The sequence below is a fragment of the Macrotis lagotis genome, chromosome 6, assembly GCF_037893015.1.
Source record: "Macrotis lagotis isolate mMagLag1 chromosome 6, bilby.v1.9.chrom.fasta, whole genome shotgun sequence".
Taxonomy (NCBI): domain Eukaryota; kingdom Metazoa; phylum Chordata; class Mammalia; order Peramelemorphia; family Peramelidae; genus Macrotis; species Macrotis lagotis.
The window spans coordinates 89,399,871-89,417,520 of record NC_133663.1 but is presented as its reverse complement, the minus strand read 5'-3'; the positions used below and the strand labels follow the sequence as shown (position 1 = coordinate 89,417,520).

General features: G+C 36.4%; 1 protein-coding gene across 4 annotated transcripts in view; it reads right to left on the bottom strand.

Annotated features, from left to right (window-relative positions):
* Positions 1–17,650, bottom strand: part of TRAK2 (trafficking kinesin protein 2) — a 68,556-nt gene that overhangs the window by 13,516 nt on the left and 37,390 nt on the right. For all 4 annotated transcript variants that reach the window (XM_074191650.1, XM_074191649.1, XM_074191652.1 and 1 more), the window contains 8 exons: positions 15,950–16,026; positions 14,358–14,474; positions 13,297–13,506; positions 9,732–9,810; positions 6,799–6,929; positions 5,958–6,032; positions 3,308–3,445; positions 654–733 (listed from right to left, as the gene is read on the bottom strand). In XM_074191650.1, the coding sequence (XP_074047751.1) occupies positions 654–733; positions 3,308–3,445; positions 5,958–6,032; positions 6,799–6,929; positions 9,732–9,810; positions 13,297–13,506; positions 14,358–14,474; positions 15,950–16,026 (907 nt within the window). The remainder of the gene's footprint in view (positions 1–653; positions 734–3,307; positions 3,446–5,957; positions 6,033–6,798; positions 6,930–9,731; positions 9,811–13,296; positions 13,507–14,357; positions 14,475–15,949; positions 16,027–17,650) is intronic.

Here is a 17,650-nt window from a genome sequence, read left to right as displayed (position 1 = left end):
CTTCTCAACTCAGCAGCTTGCAAAGCAAAAGCCAGAACTCTTCTTTAAAAAGGGGGGTGGGGGTGGCTAGGTGGCACAGTGGATAGAGCACTGGCCCAGGAGTTAGGAGTACCTGAATTCAAGACCAGCCTCAGACACTTAATAATTGCCTGTGTGACCTTGGGCAAATCACTTAACTCCAATGCCTTACAAAAACAAAAACAAAACAAAACAAAAAAAACAAACCCAAAATCAAAACCATGCTGTCCTGATTTTACACTTTTTTGAATGGTCAAGACAGATTCTGAGCCAAACAGCTGCTAGAATGAAAACTAGAATTAATGGAAAAGTAAGACTTCAGAATGCACTCAGTTATGTTTATTTAACTGAGCATGAAGCTATTTAAAAGCAGGGCAGTTTCTGAGCTTCAAAATTCCACAGAAGAGGACATGTTTACTAACTTAAAAATATCTATAAATTTTAGAACAAAGTAATTGAGGAAAGCTATTAAAAAAGGAAAGATACCAAAGAAAAGGACACATTGCCAACTGAATTTATACCTCAGTCTCACAAATAACTGTCACTTGGGGCCACAGTTGAGAAAATTTCCAGAAATAAATTTTTCTCTTTATTCTTGAGCTTTGGTCACAAAGGTGATTACATATTGAACTTACTTTTGTTTGCAGAGAGAAGACTCTTCATCCAAACTCAATTCTTTACGCATGGTTCCTTCAATTTCAGCTGCTAAAGATTCCTAAACAAAAGTTTAGATTTAGGAATACTTTGTTAAACCAAAATGTAGAAGAAAAAAAAGGAGGAAGATGAAGATGAAAACAAAGATGAAGGAGAAAACGAAGAAGACAGTCAGTAAAAACAGTTAGGGAACTCTGATTTCTCTACACAAATGTACAGTTATCACAGACAGAGATAAATGAAGTAACCTTTGACCTCATAAGCATCATCATAGCTTACTGAGAAGGGACTTATAACAGGATCCTGGCAATGTAGAAGTAAACCTTATTTATAAGGAAGAGATCAGATAAAATGAGTAGGAAGATTTCCTCCTGCACTTCACGCAATGAGACAGGAATAAATATGGCAAAAAAAAAAACACCTGGAGTAAGAAAAGAAAATGGTAAATGGTAAAACTATGATGATGAGATCTGGAAGGTCACAAAGTAGATACAGAAGGAAGACAAGAGTAGTCTCAGAAGGCTTCAAATATCTAGACATCTACTACAGTTATCTTCCTCCTTCCCCCCCCCTCAATTGCTAATCAATAAATTACTGGCTTCCAAGGTAGTAATTATAGAATTTTGAAAGGAAGTGACCATCCAACTCACAGCTAGGAGTAGATAAGGAGAGGGAAATCCAGAGGAAAATTCAGATTTGGTCTAATGAATTCTGGATTTGGAAAGTTGTCCAAAACATTGCCCATTTACATGATACTTATGAGGTCAGAAGTGCTTTTCAAAAGGATACCATATCCTAATACTCACTAAGACAAATCAAATGAAGAGGGATGGGATGCTCTCGTGAATAAAATTCTGGTGATATAGATGATTCTGACTAGGAACAAAAAGAATAAGTTTAAAGAAATCAATGTGGCTGCTGAAGGAGCTCAACAACCAACTCTGATTTCTGAAAGGCAGGTTCTGAAAATGTACAAAAAGCATGTTTCAGTCTGCACCCTGAATCCATCATTTCTCTGTCAGAAAGTGAGAAGGATGCTTCAATACTGGTAATGAATGGTTATTTAATGGTTCAGAGTTCCTAAATCTTTCAAAGTTGTTTTTCTTTAAAATGTTGTTAATGTATAAACTGATCTTCTGATTCTACTCACTTCATTTTATATCAGTTCATAAAAGTTCAGTCATTCTCCATTTGATGGACACCCTATCCTCTCCACTCTTAAATTCCAATTGTTACTAGAAAGAAATATATTTATAGCTATGTGTATTTTTTGGTGGTCTTTGATATCTAGCAGTACTATTTCTGGGCCAAAGGATAGACAGAGTTTAATGACTTTGGAACACAGTTCCAACTTGATCTCCAAAATGGCTAGATCAATTCACAGCTCCTATCTAAAAAGAGAAAGGTGCTTAAGGACTGGATATGGGCCAATGATAACCTGATCTTCAAAGAAAGAAGGCTGATCCTTCTGTTAATGATCTTGACTTTAATTTTTGGAAAAATCTTAGGAATTTTTAGGAATGAAGAAATCACCCATGAGCCCTTTGGGACAGAGCCATGGTGGCAATCCAGAAAACTACATTTAATTTTGAAGGAAAGCAGAAATTGCAAGAGAGAGAGGGGCAAGGAACAAGAACATTTTGACACTGGGGACTATCAGGGCAAAGGCAGAGAAAAGAGAAATGAAGTTTTGTGTGTAAGGTTACACAAAAAGCAAGTAAAACTGGCATGATTATCTTAACAGGTTAATTTCAACTGTTCTATTCCTTTCCATTTAAACATCCTTATATGTACTTTTTTGTTGTTTTTGTTTTGACTGGTAGATGATTTCTGGGGTTATAGTACACCTGGAGTTTACGAAGGAATATGACATCCAATGTATAACCTTCTAGACAAGTCAGAGAAATATGGGCTGGATGAGAGGAGAGTTAGGTACATCTGGAACTGCTTGACTATCCAGGTTAGTACTAATCTCGAGAGAGGCACCTCATAGAGTCCCACAAGTCTCCATATTCAAGTCTGTGCTGTTCAACAATTATTACTTAGAGGACGGCATCTTTCAGATAACACAAAGCTGAGATGGGTAGCTAACAAGTTGAAAGACAGAACTGGGCTCCTTAAAAGGTTTCAATATACTAAAAGTATGGGCCTAATTTACATTAATGATTATTAAACTTATAGAACAGGATGAAAAAGACATGCAGAGATACAATTCCCATAAAAGAGATAAAGTTTTCCTGGACTGAAAACTCAGTATGACTATTGCCTGGTATGGCAATTCCAGGGCTCACATGTGCTTAGGCTACATCAATAAATAGAAACACAGCATCCTGAATAAGGGAAGTGGCAGTCTTCCTGCTATACTCTGCTCTGCCAGACCTCCTTCTGTAGTATTTTCTTCATTTCTGGCTGCTAGCCTTTAAAAGGGAATGTAAGCCCCTGGAGGACTAAGACTGTCTTTCTATTTGTATTTGTATTAACAGGTCTTAGCACAGTGAAGGATTCACAGAAGTTGCTTTAAAAATGTTCCTTGATTGATAGCTGACTGACTTTCCTGATACTATTATAACAAAGCATATCCCCCCCCCAAAAAAAAATTTCCTTAATATTATGTAAAGTTCTCTGGTCTCCTTACTGCAGAAAATGCTCCACATTGCTGGGGGCCATAGAAATGGGCTGCAGGACTAGATCTGCTACGGAGTTCCTTTACTTCTTCTTGGGATTCATGCAACATTCCCAGACACTCTGCGTTCCGATCCTGTAACTCATGCAGCTGAAATGAGAAATAAGGAGGTTCAATACAACTTTCCACCTTTCCTGAACAATGAAAAAAATTCCCAACTCTTCAGCAAGCTCTTCCCAGGAAGAAGTGGGCTTTGTGTAGCACTGTCAAGCAAGTCATATCAAATCAATTCAGCTGGTGCCTTCCTTGCTAGAGACAATTAGTTATAATTCTTCCCTGAAATTTAAATTTCTGGTCTAAAGTAATAATCATAGCGCATTTATATTAGTACTTTAAAGTTTTCAAAATATTTTTCTCATTTAATTATCAAATTTGTTATCTCAGCTAGTTGATCAAATTTTTTTTTATCCATTTGAGTATCAAGAAGGAACTGGAGTAGCTGTATGTCAAATTTCACACAGTATTCATAAATTTTTTAAATAAAATCTCTCTCAAGTAAAAAACTTACAAAAGTTAGGAAGGTTTAAGAATTATTTTTTAATCTCACTATCAGGTACATTAAACTTTCAAGTTCTTCTAAACGAAGGATTTATTTCCCTGCTTTGGGAATCATTCTTTATAATCAGAAAGGTAAACTAAGATAATGCCAAAATGCATTTTCTACTGAACTCCTTGCAGCATTCTAGAGGCATAATTAATTCATGTGCATTAAAAAAAATTAACAATAAACAACATCTCTATAATGCTTTAAGATTAAAAAGTCTTTTCCCCCCAACTCTGTGATAATAGCAAATGTTATTTCCTTTTTACAGATGAGGGACTTGCCTAGGGTCACACAGCTAATAAATGTCAGAGAGGTTCCACATTTGTAGGCATATTTAGTAGATCGGTTCATTATGAAGAACCTAAGAAAATCAGACTTTTTAAAAACTGTTTTGCCCAAATATTGTTTCCTCTTGACCAGTCCTCTAAATTGCAAGGAGAGTCGCCACCTGCTTTTGTAAAGGAAGTTTCCATTGGGAGCTCCTGGTAAAATCACAGGTCTGAACTAAGAAATCAATACAATACATGTGTGAAATTTTTGCATAGTTGAATAACATGGAATTTTTTGTTATTTTTCCTGGTCACATGGAGATATTTGCAAAGTTGTGTCATCTGAGAAAAGAAATACAATCACATGTATTTCACCAAACTAATCCTTCCCCAAAGTCAGAAATATTTTATATTTCTCTTGCCACTAACATCTCTTCTCCTAACCTCATTGATCTGTGAAGACCAACATCAATTCCTTCCTTCTCTCTCTCCAAGTACTAAAGGGATAAATAGTTAATCAAAATAGTACTACTTTTTAAAATCTCATTATTAGTAATTCCAGTGAGATATCTTCCAGTTATTCACAGTTGAAAAGTGTCTGTGAATTCCTCTCTTTATATATATATATGTTTTTGCAAGGCAAATGGGGTTAAGTGGCTCGCCCAAGGCCACACAGCTAGGTAATTATTAAGTGCCTGAGGCTGGATTTGAACTCAGGTACTCCTGACTCCAGGGCCACTGGGCCACCTAGCCACCCCCAATATTTTGTTTTTTTTAAAAGAATGCTTAACTGTTCTTACAAAGTTAATTCTGAAACATTCCAGTCTCTCTTAACTTTTAGCACTGTACATATTTTATCTCACTAAATTCTCATAATAGCCCTGGGAGGCAGATGTTATTGTTACCTACATTTTATAGATGAGAGGAAAATGTAGTGGGAGAGGTTAGTTACTTGCTGGGGTCACACAGTTAGTACATATCTGAGGCAGGATTTGAACTCAGTTCTTCCTGACTCTTACCGTGGGTGATACCTAGCTACCTTGATCTCTTATAATACCAGCAGCAAGCCTTTCCCACAGACTCTTCCCACAAGGCATTCCTCTTTTGTGTCCCTACACTAGGGTCCTCCTTATGTTCTTCTGACTCTGGGAGGAAACGAAGAAACACAGTGAACCAGCCATTTCTTTTTTTCACAGGATCCTGAAAGAGTGACCATCACTTCTGTGAATTACTTCCAACTTTTGAGGGTTTCTTGTAGTTTTGCTTCTTTCTGGTGTATCTGTTGCTTGTTTTAAGTAATAGGTGGACAAAATAGGCTCCTTTATGACAGCAAACTCTTCCATTCTCATTTGAGATAATTGACCCTATGTTGTTAGTGGTCACTTAAGTCAGACTGAAAAATCTATTTTTGCTGAAGAATTCTACAAAATTAATTTTTTTTTAGTTCATAGAACATGTCAATAATAATCCACAGATGCTTCTTGATGAAATTATTTTTAGTTTTTTTTTTTTGCAAGGCAGTGGAGTTAAGTGACTTGCTGAAGGTCACACAGTTAGGTAATTATTAAGTGTCTGAGGCCGGATTTGAACTCAGGTCCTCCTGACATCAGGCTAGTGCTCTATCCTCTGTGCCACCTAGCTGCCCTCCGATAATTTTTTTTTAGATCACTGCTTTTCCTTATTTTCTCTAGATATATATTCATAAAGACCATTGAAGAATTAGTGAAACCTCCATTCACTAAAAGAAAGAGACAAAGAACAGACAAGAAGAGTAAAGAAAATAAATTACCTCCATTGTCAGCTGTCTTTGTGCATCTTTGGAAGCTTGTAGGTGAAGCCTCAGTTCCTCCTTTTCAATCACATGCTAGTACCATGTTAAAAAAAAACCCATACTTAAAATTTTAAGCATACAATGTAGAGTTAATTCTTTTTTTGGAGGAAGTACATGATGTATAAGAAATTTCAATATAACAATTACTCCTGAAAAAGTAACTTTATAAAATTTGATTTTTAGACTCAATTAAGGACAATAAAACCCCCTAGTTTTCCTCCAAATTGTTCAGAGAACCATAAGAATTATTTTCTACTAGGTCATATAGTAGCTTACTGGGTTAGATGAATAATTACTCCTCTTTCCAGAGAAAGACTCAGGCATAGAAATGGGAAAGGGGAGCTTATTGCAGACATAGGTAACAATGCATGCAAAAGTGTTGAGGCAGGAAAAGCATATCTGAGGGATCAAAAGTAGACCAGTTTGGCTAAAGAAGACAGTATATGACAAGGAGTTATGTGAAACGGTCTGAATGCAGACAGGTCTCAAGTTCTAGGTCAAGTAAACATAACTACTCAATAGGCAATGAAGAACCAGGACTGTTTTTCAAGCAGGGAACTAACTGGATCAGAAATGGATATTATGATGATTGAGATGACAGTAATGCCTTGGACAGACTGGCCCAAAAAGGAAGCAACAATGACAGTCAAAGGTCTATCATACAGTGGAGGAAGCATAGTGTGCTAACACAACAGATGGGGTGGTTGGGAAAAGAAATTGAACAGATAAATTAGGACGTATTTAGAACATTCTATGGTCTAAAGATAGGGTGCAAAAACAGCTTGTTCTTTAAACCTACTTCTTTAAGTTTGTGTTGAAGATCAACGATCTGCGACAAGAGGGAGGAGATCTCTTCCTGGTAACGAATCAGTTCATCACTCTTCCCTGATAACTCCTCTGTCATCCTAGACATCTGAGCATTTGTTTCACCTGAGAGTTAAAAGAATAATTCTTTAAACTCTAAGACCAGCAGGGGAACAAATAGTACTATTTCTCTGCTTACAGCGATCTGAACAAGATCACCCAGCTACAGAATCAAAGCTAGGGCCTGTCACGCAGATTCCTGACTACTTTTCAGTAGGCTACTGGCAGTGTCAACCAATGTAAATGTTAACCCTGCTAAAGAACAACTTTCTCTGATTTATGTGAAACTTCTTTCATGATATTGCAAAAGATGAAAAACCATCACATTAGGGCAAACATTGGTTAAAGGTAACCCCCAATCCTATCCAAGCTCAAACTGGATGAGGACTTCTAGAACAGTTTACTTGGAGTGGGCAATGGTTCAAGGATATCCCTTGTGAGGGAATATATGTTTTGGTCACTTCTATAATTGGCCACTTCTACTTTATGATTCAGTATTTCAGATGAGGTCAAAGGATCACAAATTTGGAGCTGATGCAGAGTCACCCTTGTACATACATGGATTTAAACAATCTTGTCAACAAGATTTTTAATTTAAAGCCAATGGTAGAGATAACAATGTAGAATGAGTCATGGCAGTTGGGTGGCACAATGGAAAGAGCTCTAGACCTGGAATCAGGAAGACCTAATTCAGCCTCAGACAGCATGACCCTGGTCAAGTCACTTCACTTGGTTTGTCTCAATTTCTCATCTGTAAAACAAGCTGGTGAGAAGGAAATGGCAAACAACTCCAGTAGATTTGCCAAGAAAATCCCAAACGGAATCACAAAGAGTTGACAGGACAGAAACAATTGAACAACAAAAACAACAAAAGAATTGTCAAGTTTTACTTCTTAGGACAGAGTAGTAATATGCTAAAATTTTTTAAGATATATTTTGGGAGAGTGGAATATTTGGCTCATGAGTCAGAAACAACTATTATCAGAGCAACAGATAAGTGTTTATGCATTAAAATGCAATTCTAGGCATAGGTAAACTAGCATTTTTTTAACCCAGCAGGGTTCTTGTAGAGCCAAAAACAATAAATAAAAATAACACACGACCCATTTTGAGAAAGCAAACAAGTCCAGTCCTTTACATTTAGCCCACTTTACTCCTCAAAGTTTTTCCTAGGGGAGAATACTCATGATCAGCTGGAGTTTCACTTAATTAAACTTAAAAAATTTTTGACTTGAAAAATATCTGAGAAATGAAAGAAATGAAAGCTTATTTAGTGAGAAGGGAGGCAGCCCATATTACCCAAAAGACAAGCAAGTAGTCTTCGCAAGTCAGATTTTCAGGCAAATTTTAGTAAAACGCTTTGTATTTTTAAGGGAAATTTCTAAAAACTGTCATTCTTTCTCACCCATGAGAATTCTAATAAATTTTTTAATGTAGAGGGAAAAACAATCTACCAATATATAGAGAACCAGACCTTTCTCTTTCAGCTGTTTCTCAGTTCAGAAAGACTTTTAAGTTGGAGGAGTTAAGACTTCAAGTAATAAGTAACCAGAAACCTAGTTTTGCAATTTGGTAGTTCTGTGAAATCCTTTACCCTATATATAAGATTATTTCCTCATCTGTAAAAGCATGAAAATTCTGGGATAACTCAATCTAGATCCTTATAGCCTAAATGAATGGGAAGGATTAAGAGCTACACTCTTTATATAATCTAAAGCTGCCTTCCCTCTTTGGGTGTCATTTTCTCTCTTTCTTCTTCCCTTCCCCTCCCTCTTTCTCTCTTAGGCAGCTATATGGTTAGAGCACTGGGTCTAGAGTGAGAAAGACCTGAATTCAAATCCAATCTTAGACATTCACATGCCAGCTATGTCACTGTGGGCAAGTCATCTAACCTCTATTTGCCTCAGTTTCCTCATTTGTAAGAGGTGGGTAATAATAGCACCATGTGAGAATCAAATGAGATATTACTTGTAAAGGTTTAGCATAAGTAAAGGTTTAGCATAGTGCTGAGTGTACAAGAGACACTATATAAATGCTAGCTGTTATTGTTACTAAACTATTGCTCTTCCTTCCCGGCTTATTTTCCTTAATTGATCAGGACATGGTACTAATTTTTTTTAATTGTTCAAATGAATTGAACAGAATTGCATTCCCTATTCTTAGTTTAAAAAGGTGGCCTTGCCCAACATTTATCCTCTCTCTTAAAAAACTTCTGACCTAAAACCCAAATTAAACCTTCATTTATCATTCTTTGATAATTTGGGGTGTTGGCTGTTCCCTTATCCCTCTTTTATGGGATCATGTTCACTGTCTTTTTCCTCTATCACTTCACTTGATGTACTTTGATATTATTTATAGCAATATGGGTCTGATTTAACAACTAGGGGTATTATGAAGTGAAATATTTGAAAATTAAATCTGGTGCTTTATTTCACATCATAGATCTTTAGTCATAGACCTTAGTTATCACCCTAGTCTGACTTCTCATTTAATCAAGAAAACTTAGGCTATCAACCAAGAATCTAAAATGTATTTCTTTGGAATATTCTTAGGGAAATTTTCTGTTTAACTTTTAAATAGAAATTTAGCCACTTACAAACTTGAGGCTTACAAAACAGATAATGTGAGCTGCTTAGGGGTCAGGATTACCTCATTTTCGTCTTGATAACCCTTATACACAATTCATTGTCTTGCACATAGAAGGTGCTTAATGAATGAGGAAATAAATGTCTTTATTAGTAGGCCCTTAAATATCAGTTTACTTGAATATTCACCTAAACATAACCAAAAAAAAAATAAGCATTGCTAAGCCATTCTAGAACTGTCTACACCTAAAATTCAATTAAAGAATGGAAATCTAATACTCACGGAGCTCTTTAACACAGTCATTAACAAGCTGCTGCTCCTTCTCTTCATAGGTAATTGTTTCAGTCTTTATATGACAAGCCTTCAATAGAAAAAAAATGATTGTAGGGAGTTCTGTAATAGTAGTTCATTTTATTTCTTTAACAATTAGTTATGAGTAATAGTAATTTATATCTCATTTGATATGTTCAAATTCATAAAAATAAATCCATAAAACTCTGTCTGTACAGCATCTATCGTAAAATGACTGTGAGTGAAGAATAATCTTGATATTTCCCATACAATCATTAAAATAGAAGACAAACTTTTTTGGGCTAGAAGTAGGCAAGGGAGAAAAATAAATGAGGAAAAGACAATATCACGATTATCAGGACTCTTCACAGAACAGAGCATGCTGACTAGAAAGATAAAGACTAATAACATTTGCAGTATCAGTTATTACTCTAGTTATACAAGGAAGGAGAATGCAAAATCATCACAGATTTTATTGCAACCTTTTTTGAGTAAGTTATTAGCAAGTTGGGAAGAAATAAAAAGTAAAGCACAGAAGTCTATAGGCTAGATTTGGGATGCAAATTTCTACTCAAATCTCTGAATAAAAACTAAGAGCATTAACTAGTATATTAATACTTTGAGGCAGGAATTGTGCCAGATCACAAATTGCAGACACACCTTGCTATCATCCACTGTTATCTCTGACTTTGACTCTGTCTCTGACAAGGAGGATCTTTTCTTCATCAAGGTCCACCCTTTGATGTCTTTGGATTTCATCTCTTTCAGTAGTTTGCTCCCCCGCTTCTCTATTCTTTAATCTCTCCCTCTACACCTGCTCACATCTTCCCCATCTTTACAAAGTCTTCACTTGAATCTACCATCCTCTCAAGCTAGTAGTATCCTTTCACAACCAAACACCTAGAAAGACTATCTACTTCCTTTCCTTTTTCTCATTCCTCATCCTGTTCCAATATAGTTTATGACCTCAACATTCAATTGTAACTACTTTAAGGTGCTAACTGCTAAATCAGAGGGATTATTCTCAATTTAGGTAGCACTGCTAATCACTCCATCCTCCTGAATGTTTTCTCTTCCTTGGGTTTTGTGACTCTTCATTCTCCTGTTTTTTCTCCTCTCTATCCAACTATTCCTTCTTCTCAGTCTCTTTTAAAGGGTGATATGAAGACCCTTTTTTTTCCTAGGGGATCTTATCAACCACTACAAATTCAAATATCTTTATAGAGATGAATCCAGGATCTTCAAATCCAGCTCCAGTCTATCTCCTAAACTTTGGACCCGCAACATCAACTGCCAACAGAAATGTTTGCATATGGCACCTCAAACTCAATATTTCTAAACAGAACTTATCTTTTCTCCTAAGACCCACCCTTTTTAACTTTCTTATTTGCTTTGAGTATACCACCATTCTTCAAATCATCTGGATTAGCAATCCTCATCATCCTTTTCTCTTCAATGTCCCTCATCCCACATATCCACTGCTAAATTCTGTCAATTCCATTTCCATGGAATATTGACTCATCTGCTCCTTTCTCTGATTAATTCTTGCCTAAACTATAGGTACAGCCTTCTTATTGGTTTTTCTAACTCCAGGCTCTTCCCTATTCAACATTCTTCATAGAGCTTCCACACTGATAAGTGTTTAATCATGCCACTGCCCTGCTCAAGAAGATTGAGTGGTTCCCTACTGCTTTTATTTAGAACTGAGCACAAACTCTTCTGGTTAGCATTCCAAGTCCTCCATAGTTTGGTTTCTAAGTTGATCTCACATTTATTATCCTTATTAACTCTGTTTGCAGCTTAAATAGCATACTTACCATTACTTCCTATGCTACATTTTAATCTCCTGTCTCCATGATTTGCATAAGCCATTTCCTACAAATAGAATGCTTTCCCTTATCACCTCTCCAAAAAACTATATCTAAGGCTTAGCCAAAATGCTGCCCTTTTTGAGGCTTTTCCAGATTCCCCCAGTTATTACTATCTGTTTTCCTTCTTGCCGTCCTCCACCCCCCCACCCCCAAGGCTTTGTATTTATCTCATATTCATTTTCCACTGGCTAAATAATGCACATCTTGTTTTCCCACAGTAAAACATAAATTCTTTGAGAGCAAGGTCTGAATTATTTTTGTCTTTGCTTCTATAGCACTATGTCCTCTACATAACTGTCTCTTAATAAATGCTGAATGAATGATTAAAATTCAACACACATTTAAGCACCTACTGTGAGAAGAGTCCCTGTGCTAGACACAGAGATACCATGTTTAGATAAGATGCAGCTGATGGGCACTCACTCAACAGGATTTGCAGAACAGAAGGGGAAGGGGTAAGGATATGGAGGACTTTGGTTTGGGAGAAAGGTTAAGGCAGGTTTGGGATGTGGACTCAGGGAACACCTGCCAAGGAGTGATGAGTTGAAGCCACAGGAGGAAAAGGGGAAGGATCTCACAGAACACTCACCTCCCTTTAGGTAATAAGAGGAAGAAAAGAAGCCAGTGAAGGGTAATCTCAAGATCCCCTACCCCTAGAAGGATCATGGATCAGACTTTAAAACTAAAAGGGACCTGAGATCTCAAATTAGTTCAACTCTCTCATTTGACAAGGCACTGAGTGAGCCCTAGGGAGATGAAACGAGCTGCCCAGGGGGCTCCAGGGAGGAAAAGGCAGGACAGGGGTGCAAACCCTGGTCCTCTGACATCTGAGAGCTCTTCTCATTGCAGCCATCCATCCTTCTTTCTGCTCTGACTTAAGGGAATAAATCCCAGTATCTTGAAACTCTGTTTGGGTAAGACTTCCTGGATGGAGAAGAAATAGTTAATGACACAGTCCCAACATGTAACAACCAGTGAGTGGTAGGGGAAAAAGCAAGCTCTGTGAAGAAGGATGGGTTTCATGTAGACTCAAGTCTAACCCGATAGTTCATACTTTTTCAGTGAAATGGTCTACCAAAAGATAGCTAGAGAAATTTCTAAACTTCCTTTCTTGCAAAGTTCAAAACCCTCTCCCTTTTAAAGGGAGTTTAAGTTTTTCATAGTGTATAAATTTAAAGTGTAGGGGCAGCTAGGTGGTGCAGTGGATAGAGTCAGCCCTAGAGTCAGGAGTACCTGAGTTCAAAGCCAGACACTTAATAATTGCCTAGCTGTGTGACCTTGGGCGAATCACTTAACCCCACTGCCTTAAGTAAACAAAAAAAATTAAAAGTGTATAAATTTCAGACCATGGGACTACATAGATAGGCAAAGGCGGTGTAACCTTAAGGAAATCTTGAGCATATGCTTCAGCAGGAGTTCTTAACCATTTTTGAATCATAGATTTCTTTGGAAGTCAGCTTATGTACCCTTCTCAGAACAATCTTTTTAAATTCATGAGTAAAATATGTAAGATTATAATGAAAACCAGTTATCCAGTTGTAAAAATACAAGTATTTTTTAAAAAAAAAACAAGTTAATGGGCTCTAGGTTAGGAAACCTAGCTCTAAACTTATTAGCTCTTCCTTTTCATAACTTTAACATGGTGCTAACATGTTGTTGAGAAAGAGAGGATTAGGATTAGTCACCTTGGATCTGAGAGCCAAATTCTCTTCCTCCAGTTCCTTGAGTTTTTCTTGTAGCATGTCCAGCTGCAGCAGACCTTGAGAAAGGCTGAAGGACTCATTGAATCTAAGTGGTGTAGAACAGCTGGAATCGGTTTCACTTTCTTCCGAAGCAATGGAGACAATTCGAAGTAATTCATCTTTCTTAGATAACTCATGCTGCAGCTGATTAACCTAAATACAAAAGTTATGTTTCCTATTCACACTTTAGACAGTAGGTAACTGTGGCCTCTGCATTATGAGAACTGTATTTCAGTTTAAACTAAGATAAGTAACATTTTCTTGATTGACGTGAAATATATTAAATGACTAAAAAACTTGCTTTGCTCAGGCTACAAATTGAGAACAATTTTTGCTATAAGGCAGCTTTGAAGCTTTAATACAAGCATTCTGATAAATTATAGTTCAATACAAATCAACTCAAATGAACAAATTTATTGTTAAGAAGCAAGTCACCTTTTCTATTTTGACTATGAATAACAATGACTACAGACATCAAAGGGAAGAGAGGGGTCCCAGTCTTTCAAGTCTTTTAAGTCTTTCTCTATTTCAACAAGTCATAAGACTCTGGGATGTCAAAGGATATGTTAATAGAGGGAAAGCTCTGGCAGATCCTACACCAAATTGTCAAAGTTTTGGGGATGGGGCTGTTATGATGTCCTATGGAACAACCTGGTTAAGTTCAGAAAAGCCATCTACTAAGTGATATAAGATAGGTTGTTATCTATGTTGGTAGAGAGATTAAATTATAGATTAAAAATTATAGATCCCTTAAATAATATTGTATCTTTAACAAATTCAATTTAACATAAAACATTAAATAGGTTGACTAATACACAAATAGCTTACCACAAATATATGTTATTTTCACATTATTATTAAGAGTATAATCATATAACAGATAACTAATCAAACTATTTCAGTTGACAGAGTGTCCATTCTGTGATGGAATCATTGCAGAGAAGCTACCATAGTAAAATAATTCTGCTTCCTCAAGGTCTGTATCATTCAGGAAAACCACTTACTTGATCAAAGGCTTGTCCCAACTGCTCTTCAAGTGCTTCATTCTGTTCAGACAGAACATGGTTCCTCTTTAAGAGCGCTTGTCCAATACGAGCTGCTAGCTCTAGGTCCCGATCTCTCTGCTCAAACATCAAACATACTTTTCACTCGACAATAAGGAAAGTATAATTTAATCCAATATACTTCAGAATCTCTAATCACAAATGCAAATTACTAGAAAATGACATATTCCATTTTAATTACAGAGAAAAAAAAGGAGGGAAATTTTTCAGCCAAACATGGGAAGGCCATGGTGCCAAATGCAAATCAGTATCTAATATTTCATATTGAGAGTTATTGATCATCATGTTATACAGGGAGCCCTGAACCCATCAAGGTTGTGGAGCACTAGGGAGTACATATGAATGTGACCTTTAGAGCTGGGGCCATTATTAAGTATAAAAGGGGTATTGAAATAAAGTGCTACCAGATAGATGTGTTGAGAGTAGCTCTCATCTGTGTGTGGTGGCACAAGACTATATGATTTCTTTGTAAGGGAGGCTGAGGCTGGTGGATCATTGGGGTTTGGAAGTTCTGAAATGCAGTTGGACAAAACCAAACTGGGCATCTAGGATGAAGTTTAGCACCAATAGAGTGAGGCCAGGAGCAGGGGGCCACTGAGCTGCCCACACTGAAAAAGCAAAAGTGCGAATGATCAGTTTGGGGATCAGACCCTCAGCTGGTTACTGTATTACCAGCTTGGGCAAGATCACAAGGAGGAAAGAGAAGAGAAAAAGGAAGGGAAAGAAGGTGGCTCTATCTGGGCTAAAGTCTTAAGTTTCAAGAAGATAGGGACAATGTTATTTCTTGGAACAGGGTCATAAGATAGTTAAAAATGGAAGAGACTTTATAATATAATCATCTGTTCTAACTCTCTTATGTTTGTTTTTGAAGAGGATAACAACACCAGGGAGGTGATGTCATGACAAGCAAGTGAATTGGATTTGAGTGAGGCAGTGCTGGGCTAGGTCACCAGTCTCATTTTCTCCTCCAGAGTCATTTGGATCCAATGACAAGACAATCAGGATGACTGGAGATAGCCCTGGATGCCAGGCAATCAGGTTTAAGTGACTTGTCCAAGGTCACACAGCTAGTAAGAGTCTCCTGTCCTCTTGATACTAAGGCCAGAACTTTATCCACTGCTTTACCTAGCTGCCCATTTTAGATAATAAGATCCAGAGAGAGATGCTAAAAGACCAAGAGTTTTGAGGCTCCAAGTCTAGATTGGCAAAAAAGCTAGAAAAGGGGTCAGAGAATAAGTATTCAGGGATAAGTAGTGATAAGACCTCCATATTTACAGTATTTTATTTCTGTGAAATTGGGGTAACACAAGAGAGTTTTTCATCTAATGCTTCTAATTACTTTGTACCTGAATTTTAATATCAAATCAGGCAGTTATTGTTGAAGGGGACCTTCTATTCTTTTAGTTTTCCAAATTACAGCCATCCCAGATAAGACAAGTCAAAGAATTAATTTCCCTTTTGTTGCTAAAGAAAACTGGTAAAATTTGACCTTGAGTCACTAATCTTTACTAAAGGGAAAGATGTGATCCTACCTCAGCCAGAAGGTGTGTGACCATGTCAATGTCATTGTAAGCTCTGGTCATCTGCTCCACCCTGTCTGTGCCTAGAACTAAGAAAAAATCAAAATCAATGTTGATAATATACTGAGAAAGTTTAAATGTGAGAATTTAGAAGAGTTAAAAGGATCAGTCCGTTAAAAATTTTATATATATATATATATATATATATATGTATGTATATATGGCTGTAATGATGAAAAGTCTATCATAATAATCATCAAAGGAGTTCCATGAAATGCAAAGTTTGAAATTTCAAACAGAGGTGTTGTCTTCCCTCCAGGAGCCAACTGAGTAACTTTCAACTGATCCATGATCACTTTTCCATATGGACGATATGGATTTCTTTGTTTTGTTTCTTCTTTCTCAAGGTGATTAATGTGGATATAAGTTTAACATGATTGCACATATATAACCTACCTTGAGGAGGGGGAGGGAGAAAAATTTGGAAATCAAAATCTTATAAAAAGACAAATGTTGACAACTATCTTTATATGCAATTTGAAAAAATGAAATATTATTTATTAAGAGAAAAAAGATTGTACTAAATGAAAACTTCCCAATTATCAATTGGATTTAATTATATTCAAGGGCAGTTTTTTTATGTTATGGCCTACTAACTATGAACAAATGTCAGAAAACAAGGAAACTTATTAATTAGGCATCTATCTGTAGCTCTTTTATGACATATAATCATTTATTGGTATAATCAAAACCCTGAGTCATGGTGAGAACATTAAAAAATACTGAGTCATGGTAGGCCTGTAGGCAATATTGCACATTATACAACTATGTATGACATTGCATCCCAACACATTATCTTTTATTCAGTAGTTGTAATGATTGAGCCTTAAAAAAGCAAAAAAAAGACTTCCATTTAAATATACTTTATGATGAGACTAGAACTATGAAATGGCCTAAAATGAATGAAATGCCAGTGAATTTTCTCAATTTGTGTCTTTGACACTATATACAAATCTCAGTTCTTTATGCTAATAATGTAGATAATGCAAATTGTGGGAATCTGTCTTAGCAACATATTTCTCTCAGTCAATTTATAAATGATAAGTACTAACCAGTTGAGTGGTGGTATAAAATGATTTGGGATATTTAGGCTTTGGCATGGTGGGGACTTGACTATGACTGTTTTCTACTTTAACTCTCTTAGTTACAAAATTATTGACAATTGTTACTTTAGGCTTTTTGGTTTCCTAATCCTTTGGCACTTAAAAGGAAAACATTTGATTACATTTTATTTTTGATTTCCTGAAAGTATAGATAGGTATGATGTTATTCCCCTATTAAATATATTCTACTGGTTCCCAATTATTGCCTTCAGGTTCAAATATAGACTCTTCTGTTTTCCTTTGACAGTCTGTCACAATCTTACCCAAGTATATCTCTCTAGGCATATCACATATTATTTCCCTGCTTATATTCTTTGGCTAATCAAACAGATCTTCATGTTGTCCTTCATAAATGAAATTTAATATCCTGGTTTTGTACCTGTACACTGGCTTTATACAAGTGGAATGCACTCCCACCTCATCTCTGTCTCTTATAAGCCACTGTTTCTCTCAAAATTCAGCTCAAGTGATACCTTCTCAATGAAGCTTTTCCTGATCTTCCCAGCTACTAGTACTCTTCCTCCAAAATAATTTTTTAACCTTCTATAAA